Consider the following 9888-nt stretch of genomic DNA (forward strand, 5'->3'; position numbering starts at 1 on the left):
AATCACAGATGAGGAACTAGAAAACCAAATGAAAAGGTATCGGGTCACTGTTAAACAGAGTGGGACAGTAACAGTACCAGGCTCCAGACCAAACTGAAGGTTTAGAAATCTGTCATGTTGGCAAACTTTTTTTATGGTAATGGCCTGCGCAGCACTGCACGAAGTGCTGCAACACCCCAACGCAGCAACCAGGACCAGCGCTTAGTACAGTGCTCTGCACACAGTAAGCACTCAATAAATATGATTGAATGAATGAATGAATGAACGGCAGGCCTGAGCCACCCCGAGCTCAGGCACATAGCGACCCAGCGCTTAGGAAAGGGCTTGGCACACAGGAAGCGCTTAACAGAAGCCATCATCATCACTATTATACATAACAATTATTACTCTATTTATTTATAGACTATAAACTTGTACTTCTCAAGCGCTTAGTACAGTGCTGTGCACACAGTAAGTGCTCAATAACTACGATTCAATGAATGAATGAATTTATTTATTTTGTTTGTACAATTTACTCTATTTTATTTTGTTAATATGTTTTGTTTCGTTGTCTGTCTCCCCCTTCTAGACTGTCTCTATATGTTGTCAACTTGGACTTCCCAAGCGCTTAGTACAGTGCTCTGCATAGTAAGTGCCAATAACTACGATTGAAAGAATGAATGAATTTATTTTATTTGTACATATTTATTCTATTTATTTTATTTTGTTAATATGTTTTGTTTCATTGTCTGTCTCCCCCTTCTAGATTGTCTCTATATGTTGCCAACTTGTACTTCCCAAGCACTTAGTCCAGTGCTCTGCACACAGTAAGCACTCAATAAATGTGATTGAATGAATGAATGCATTTATTTATTTTATTTGTACATATTTATTCTATTTATTTTATTTTGTTAATATGTCTTGTTTTGTTGTCTGTCTCCCCCTTCTAGACTGTCTCTATATGTTGCCAACTTGTACTTCCCAAGCGTTTAGTCAAGTGATCTGCACACAGTAAGCACTTAATAAATGTGATTGAATGAATGAATGCATTTATTTATTTTATTTGTACATATTTATTCTATTTATTTTATTTTGTTAATATGTCTTGTTTCGTTGTCTGTCTCCCCCTTCTAGACTGTCTCTATGTGTTGCCAATTTGTACTTCCCAAGTGCTTAGTACAGTGTTCTGCACACAGTAAGCGCTCAATAAATACGATTGAATGAATGAATGAAAAAGCATTTACTTTACTATTTACTATAGTAAATATAGTAATGATGAGATTTGTTAATAGCTTACTGTGTCCAAGCACTGTTCTAAGAACTGGGGTAGCTGCAAGGTAATCAGGTTGTCCCACGTGGGGCTCACAGTCTTAATCCCCATTTTACAGATGAGGTAAATGAGGCACAGAGAATTTAAGTGACTTGCCCAAAGTCACAAAGCTGACTAGTGGCGGAGCCAGGATTAGAACACATGACCTCCGACTCCCAAGCCTATGCTCTTTCCACGAAGCAATGCTGCTTCTCTATATGCCAGACACTGTCCTATGTGCAGGGGTAGATGCAAGCTAATCAGGTTGGTCACATTCCCGTGTCCCACGTAGCGCTCACAGTCTTAATTCTTATTTTACGGATGAGGTAGTTGAAGAACAGAGAGGTTAAGTGACTTGCCCATGGTCACACAGCAGGCAATTGGCAGAGCAGGAGGAAGAACGCAGGTTCTTCTAACTCCCCTGGGCCCATGCTCTATCCTCTAGGTCACCCTGCTTCTTCTCTATTGCGGTTTCCTTACAGACACCACATACAAGGACATCATTTGCGGGCTACACGTCAAATGGGTCACAAGCATCAAAGGTGTCAAGTGCAGTCAGTCTCCTAGGGTTGAAATTCAGGTCACCTCAGCTCAGCTGTGCTGGATGGGAAGAGTGAGAAGAATGAGTGATAACAATCATTTAGTCAGTCGATATTTATTGAGTGCTTATTATATGCGGAGCAGTGTACTAAGCACTTGGGAGAGTACAATACAGCAGAGTAAGCAGACACATTCCTTGCCCACCACAATCTTACAGTCTAGAAGAAGAGGCAGAGATGAATATTAATAATTTATAACATATAATTTAAAAATATCAAATATCAAATACCCAAAGGTCACAGTTCCAAGTACAATCCATCAACCACTCAATCAATCGTACTCACTGAGCGCTTACTGTGTGCAGAGTACTGTACAACACACTTGGGAGAGTACAATATAACAGAGTTGATAGATATGTTACCTGCTCACCAGAAACTTTAATAATAATAATAATAATAATGGCATTTATTAAGCGCTTACTATGTGCAAAGCACTATTCTAAGCGTTGGGGAGGTTACAAGGTGATCAGGTTGTCCCACGGGGGCTCACAGTCTTAATCCCCATTTTACAGATGAGGTAACTGAAGCCCAGAGAGGTTAAGTGACTTGCCCAAAGTCACACAGCTGACAAGTGGCAGAGCCGGGATTTGAACCCATGACCTCTGACTCCAAAGCCCAGGCTCTTTCCACTGAGCCACACCACTTCTTGTGTTGAATGAGAGAGATGAGTCAAGAACAAGGCCAGATTATGGACTTGCAAAACTGGGAGGATGGTGGTGCTGTTTACAGTGATGAGGACATCAGAGGGAGGACAAGGTTTGGGTGGGAAGATGATAAATTCTGTTTTGGACATATTAAATTTGACGTGTTGATGGGACATCTAAGTCAAGATGTCTTGAAGACAGGAGTAAATATGAGACTGCAGAGAAAGAGACATATCAAGGCTGGAGCTGTAGATATGGAAATCACCCTCATAAAGATGATAGTTGAAAGACTGGGAAAGATTGAGTTCTCCAAGGGAGTAAGTGTAGATGGAGAATAAAAGCATAAAAGCAAAAACTGAGTCTTGAGGGGCTTGGTGGAAAGCATTCATTCATTCATTAGCATTTATTGAGCACTTACTATGTACAGAGCACTGTACTAAGAGTTTGGGAGAGTACAATACAACAATGAAGCAACACAAATAAAAGCACCTAGAAGTGCCTTTTGAGGAAGGACCTGTGAAGGAGACTAAGAATAAGCTACCTGAAAGAATCAATCCATAATTCTTTACTGATTTTGATAATTGGCTCATAATTATGTGCATATCTTCTTCGTGTGCATGTTCCTTTCAGAGCAACATCACCAATGAATGAGAGCAGCAGCCTGAAAAATTTACTTGAAGGCTTTTGAATTGAAAATCTTTCCCAGAGAATCTGAGCCATATTCCCAAACCCAGTTTCCAGTTTGAATGGGACTAGATTTAGATCTTTGCCCTGTCTAGACTCTGAGCTCATTGTGGGCAGGAAATATGTCTATTTGTTGTTGTATTAAACTCTCCCAAGTGTTTATTACAATGCTTTGCACACTGTGAGCTCTCAATAAAAACAATTACAGTAAGCACTCAATAAATACGATTGAATGAATGAATGTTCTACTCCGATGTTGCAGCCAGCTATGCCCCAGTGGAATAATCTTTGAATTTTGACTAGGTTTCCAGTAGATGACATTTATGTTAAGAATATTTTCAATTCACAAGGAATATTTATTTCCTCTTCATTTGGAAATGGAGGTAAGTTTAATTTCATTTATCCAGTTTTCTCATTTTTAGTTAAAGTAGGCATCATGTCTGAGCAGAATTTTGAAATGTACTAGTTTTCACTGGGATTTTCATAGATCTTCACTATTCCCTCTAATCTGCTCTGAACTCTCATTTTGACAGTTTTTAAAATCTTCTTACTTTAACCATTTCTTACTTTTTCTCTTCCCCTGTATTCCCATCTTTCCCTACCTTTTAGATTGTGAGCCACTTCTGGGGAGAGATAGCAAATGAGTCAACATCTGTGTATTCTCTGAGTCTAAAGTCATTCATTCAATTTATTCAATCATATTTATTGAGTGCTTACTGTATGTACAGCACTGTACTAAGTGCTTGGAAAGTACAATTCAGCAACAAATAGAGACAATCCCTGCCCACAACGGGCTCACAGTCTAGAATGGCTAAAGGATTGTAATCAATGAAAACTGGTCAATAATTCTATATTTTATCTTTCAATGCAAGTCAACGGTAAAGGCCTATTTATTCCTTTTTAATCTACTGGGCATTTCACAAAAAGAATGAAAAGATCGCATTATTTGAACATCATAGCCCAGCAGCGTAGTTCAGAGACACGGAACGACAAAAACAGCTCCTCTTATCTCTCCGGACACTGCTGAGGTTTTTCAAGCTGCCAGTCAGCTGGCAGTGGGGAGGTGGCACCTACTTCCAGTGCAATTTTTGGGACCTTATGATGGCTGTGGTATTTTGGGTGGTAAATGACCGGAGCCCATCTTTGTAGAGAGCAGAGTGCCTGTCCATTCCACAGTGTTTTTCAAATCCCCATCTGTTTTGCTGATGTGCCAGAAACGGGGGTCTGTTTTTCATAATGTCATTCTGTTTGTGAGGAGATCTGCTCAGTAGAGTTCACAAGCTGGCTGACAGAGAAAAAGTGATGTCCACTGGGGCCATCAAATAGCCCGGAAGATAAAATGAAAATCAAGAAAGGTACTGCTCTCTGCTGGCTGACATCGAGAAACATAAAATACCAAAGGCAAGGTTTGGTGGGCTGTCTTTTTCACTATGTTCCTGGGAATTGCACTTCCAGTATTCAGCAGGCTTCCCCAAATGATTTCCCCCTTATGAAACAAGAGGTGCAATTTGAAGGGGAGAGGTGGAGAGGAAAAAACGGTAACGTGACATTGAATGTCTTTAATTAATACTTTTCTTTATCCCCTTCCTGGTAAGCTGGGGGAAAGGAAAATGTCAAGAACGATCAGGATCACTGAGGAGGATGGTTCACTGATCTATGACAAGGCAGGAGTAAACTAGAGGATTGAACACAAAACCCAAATGAAACCATTTTTTTTTCTACGATCATTTTTGCAATTGTTAGATGTTCTTAGTTTCTCTCTTCCCACCAGGTGCGTCAGAAGATGTTATCCTTACTCCTAAATCTCAGTTTGCCATTCAGGGTCAAAACTCACAAGACTGCTAATCCTTTTTAAACTTTCACACACACTTTGGAGACCATAGCTTGGCTAAATTTCAGACTAGCATCCAACACTGGGAAGACCGAACAAACACTTCAAATGTTTGGCACTTCATCCCTCTGTAGAAACTGCTGATGAAATGTTTTTCTTCCATTCGGAAAATGTTCCTTTCAAAGCTCCTACTTAATACTGACATATCGTTCTTTCTACTTTTGCGCTGGGATAAAGAGCATGAATGGCACACATTTACATTGGCTTAAAATCAAGGCCTGCAGTGGAGTTTATGTTTTCTCTCCGATGGGAAGCGTAGAGGATTATTTATTTTTTCCTGAGTAACATGAGAGTCTGTATTTCCTTGAGAGTATGACCTAGGTTCACGGAGAGATGTGGGTAGCAGGAGAAAGAGGAATGATCTCAATATAGAACGTGGACCATACAACAGAGAGGCAAAATGAAGAATTTAATTTCTACCCAGTAAACATCTAAATACTTTAATGCTATGGTAGGTACAACAGAGCATAATTTAAAGTAGATGAAACCATCGGGGAAGAAAGAGTGGATTCACGATCGAAATTTTCACTCTTCAGTGGGCTGCAGCTTTCAATTGTCTTTTGTAAAATTCATGTTCTTTGACTATGTCATGGCAAAACATCTCTCCCTGGCATTCATTCATGCAGGTGATAGAGGAAATGGAGAGTTCCAGAACCCCGCCTTTTCCCAGTTACACACAGAGCTTTTTCAGCTTGAGAAAGAACAATAGCAGGAAATGGTGGAATGATGGGAATTCTTTCCTAGAAGGGGTCTTTGAAACCTATGGGTGGCACGCCTAGCTGAGTCCTAACTACTTACCAAGCCATGAATTGGAGGAAACTGAACATATTGAGGAGGGTTGAACAGACTGACTGGACAGAGAGCGAGATTGTCACGTCCTGAAAGTGATGGACTAATGCACTGCCAGGAGGCCCTTCCTCTGACATTTCCTGAGCCTTTTCTCCCATCATTTGCCTACTCCCAGGCCTCAGTGAAAGGGGTTGCATCCTGTCTTTTAAAGAATCCAAGAGAAAAAGGGAACAGCATCTTGGAACCGCAGCCGGTTGGGGCAGGGGAAGAATAGAGATTTATGGGTGTTGGTACTTCTTAAATGAATTTAAATAACAAATGAAACTACTTACATTAGGACTTACAACTTAACTATAAAGAGAAAATGCAGCTGGCTGGAGAATACAGGAAAACAAAATTCCTTACTTTGGCAACCAAATGAACCCCCATTCTCTGCAGTGAGTGGTCAATGGACTCTCTTTGGGACAATGAGTTTGATAGAGGTGGGAAGTTTCATTTATGAGGGTACTTTCTTCTCTAAACACATATTACAGTCAATTCAATTCAATCGTATTTATTGAGCGCTTACTGTGTGCAGAGCACTGAACTAAGCGCTTGGGAAGTACAAGCTGGCAACATATAGAGACGGTCCCTACCCAACAGCGGGCTCACAGTCTAGAAGGGGGAGACAGACAACAAAACGTATTAACAAAGTAAAACAAATAGAATAAATATGTGCAAGTAAAATAAATAGAGTAATAAATCTGTACAAACATATATACATTGCTGTGGGGACGGGAAGGAGGTAAGGCAGGGGGCTGGGGAGGGGGAGACGAAGGAGGGGGCTCAGTCTGGGTCATGGGTTCAAATCCCGGCTCCGCCACTTGTCAGCTGTACGACTTTGGGCAAGTCTCTTCACTTCTCTGTGCCTCAGTTACCTCATCTTGCCATGGTGGAGGTGTCCGCAGAGCGTCACATTTCTGATCAGCTCTGAGTTGTCCATCAGATCTGCCAGGAAGTCCATATCATAAACCATGGCTGGCAACGTCTGCTCCATCAGGGAGAATTTCTTGGTCTTCACTGGCTTGATGATGGGCTCTGTGAGGGGCTGCGTGTCCTCCTCTTGCACGATGGTCTCCACCTCAGGCCCATAGACTTCCTCGGCCATGGGGTTGTATTTCTTGTCCTCGTGCAGCATGACTTCCATCCTGCTGGAGTGCTCCTCGTCATGCTCCCCCCCGTCGTCGTCGTCGTCGTCATTGTCCATCTCATCGAGGTCTTTGGCTTCTCGGCCCAACTCGTCGTCATCGTCATTGGAGTCCAGCTCGGGTCCAATGTAATTCCCAAACTCATCATATAGGTCTGTGTCCATGATGCTACACCCCAAGGGGCAGAGACAGGGAGCACCTCACGCCGCCTCAGCCGAGAACCCAGACCGCGCTTTCTCCACGCATCTCTGCACACAGTAAGCCCTCAATAAATACCACTGATTGATGAGGGATCACACTTTCTGTTAATAGTACATACATGTTCCTTTACTCCCTTCAGGGATATTGAGAGAATAAAGGAAGCATGGAACTACAGAGAGCAAACTCCTCAAGCTCCCTGAAAAAAGATGTATTTCTTTCTTGGAGAAAAGAATTAAATTGCCTTTGCTGCTGGCATAATTAAAACCCCTGAGCAATGGAATAAAACTTTTTCTAAGCAAGTGAGAAATATTTTGCAATACAGAAAGCAAATAAAACATACATATTCTCTGATGTGTTTTCTGGTGAAATCATTTTTCCAAGAATTGTTCTGTGGAGGATAAAGGTTTACTGACCTAGAACAGCATGATTCCATTTCATTTTAAACCAAATTTCACCTGATGAGTGTTTCTCATAACCATGTTCTGATGCACTCATTAGGATTGAGTTGTTTTTGACAAAATCAGGAAGAAACACTATTCAAGGATTATCATTTTTTATATGTCCATAGTAGCTCATGGAAATTTCTTTGAAAATAATCAAAATACATTTTCCCTGAATTTTGTTTGGTCTGTTAAGAAATTTGAAAAAGTGATTGATTCCGTCAGTGATTTTTTTTTTGAAATGGTATTTGTTAAGCACTTACTATGTGCCAGAAACTGTACTAAGCACTGGGGTAGATCAAGATGATCAGGTTGGACACGTTCCATGTCCCATATGGGGCTCACAGTCGTAATCCCCATTTTACAGATGCGGTAACTAAGGTCCAGTGAAGTTAAGTGATTTACCCAAGGACACATACCAGACAAGTGGCGGAGCTGGGATTAGAACCCAGCTCCTCTGACTCCCAAGTCTGTGCTTCCCATTGAATTGATTAAATTAAATTAATTGAATTGAAAATCGAAGCTTTATATTTTGGGGACTAAATGGAACTTCCATCTCCTAGTCTTTTTGATACTCTTCCTCGGGGTAAATCAGTGCTGTTTTTCCAGATATTATTGAGAGACCTCAGAAAAAGCCCAAAAGGAGATACCATTCATTTATTCATTCATTCAATCATATTTATTGAGCGCTTACTGTGTGCAGAGCACTGTACTAAGCGCTTGGGAAGTACAAGTTGGCAACATCTACAGATGGTCCCTACCCAACAGCAGGCTCACAGTCTAGAAGGGGAAGACAGACAACAAAACAACATATTAACAAAATGAAATAAATAGAATAAATGTGTACAAATAAAATAAATAGAGTAATAATTCTGTACAAACATATATACAGGTGCTGTGGGGAGGAGAAGGAGATAGGGTGGGGAGGATGGGGAGGAGGAGAGGAAAAAGGGGGCTCAGTCTGGGAAGGTGTCCATCATGCTGCCCCCTCCGAAGCGCTTGCCCCAGCACTCTGCACAGGGTAAGCGCTCAATAAATACGACGGATCGATTGGCCCGCGGTGAGCGGGGGAGGCCCGTGTCAGACGTACCTTTGATTTATGGGCCTGATGAATAATCTTCATCGTGTCGTATTTATAACGCTGGAATGGAGACGGGAGGCCTGGTCTCAGGGTGATGTCTTTTCTCAGGAACAGGATAAATTCCTTCACCGTCTTATCAAGGTGGACACCGTGATAGACCACTGGCTTGAAGTTGAGGTGTTTGAAGGAGAGGACCAGGCAGACCGTCACCGTGGCTTCTCCGGGGGCCATGACCCAGTGACCCTGGGGGGGAGAATTCTAGAGAAGCAGCGTGGCTCAGTGGGAAGAGTCCGGGCTTGGGATTCAGAGGTCCTGGGTTCTAATCCTGCCTCCGCCACTTGTCAGCTGGGTGATTTGGGGCAAGTCACTTCACTTCTCTGGGCCTCAGTGACCTCATGTCACTTCCAGTTCGGCCAACTAGGTTCCAGCTAATCACCAGGATCTTGGGGAAGTCCCTTTATTTCTTCATTCCTCAGCCTTAGAATTCTAAGACAGTCTCTATGAAAGACTTAATAAGTCCATAGGTAAACACAAGATGTTATTGTAATGTCCAGCAACCCATTTGTATTCCTTTATTAAAATATTTTTCTAGAAAAATCCAAACGTTAAATCCATAATAATGATGAGAATTGAGTCAATTCTCATTTTAGTACCAACACATAGGAGGCAAAGTAGAAATGGGTCACCAACCCTTATTCTTACCTGCTTCAGTCCAGTCCACAGGGTAGCTCCCAAAACCATTTAAAGTACTAATTTCCTGAATTTGAGCAGTCAGGGTTACTTGGATGAATAAAATGTGAATACATTTGGAATCTAAATCAACTCTTGAAGGTCTACCCTCTGTCTATTCACCTGTTAATGTGGTGCAGGCACTTTATTGCCCTGAAACAATCAAAGGGAAGGGAGGAAAGTAGAACTCATATTTGTTGTTCAATTACTGCACATGCCAGATGAAAAATGACCCAGACCTTAAGGAGATAAATGAAATTCGAGTGGAGGAACTTTCAATTTGGCAATAATGATCAAGACGCAGGGCATTTCCTGGGGATTTCTGAACAGCTGGGAGAGGTTATTTATGACCCTT

At 41.6% G+C, this 9888-nt stretch overlaps 1 protein-coding gene across 1 annotated transcript; it reads right to left on the bottom strand.

The window, feature by feature from the left end:
• Positions 1-7651: 7651 nt before the first annotated feature.
• C9H2orf76 (chromosome 9 C2orf76 homolog) lies at positions 7652-9035 on the bottom strand. The gene is made up of 2 exons (XM_038750904.1): positions 8814-9035; positions 7652-7696 (listed from the first exon to the last, which is right to left on the bottom strand). Exons 1-2 carry the CDS (start codon positions 9033-9035, stop codon positions 7652-7654), a joined length of 267 nt encoding a protein of 88 aa, XP_038606832.1.
• Between the last annotated feature and the right edge of the window lie 853 nt (positions 9036-9888).

This window comes from Tachyglossus aculeatus, chromosome 9 (assembly GCF_015852505.1).
Source record: "Tachyglossus aculeatus isolate mTacAcu1 chromosome 9, mTacAcu1.pri, whole genome shotgun sequence".
NCBI lineage: Eukaryota > Metazoa > Chordata > Mammalia > Monotremata > Tachyglossidae > Tachyglossus > Tachyglossus aculeatus.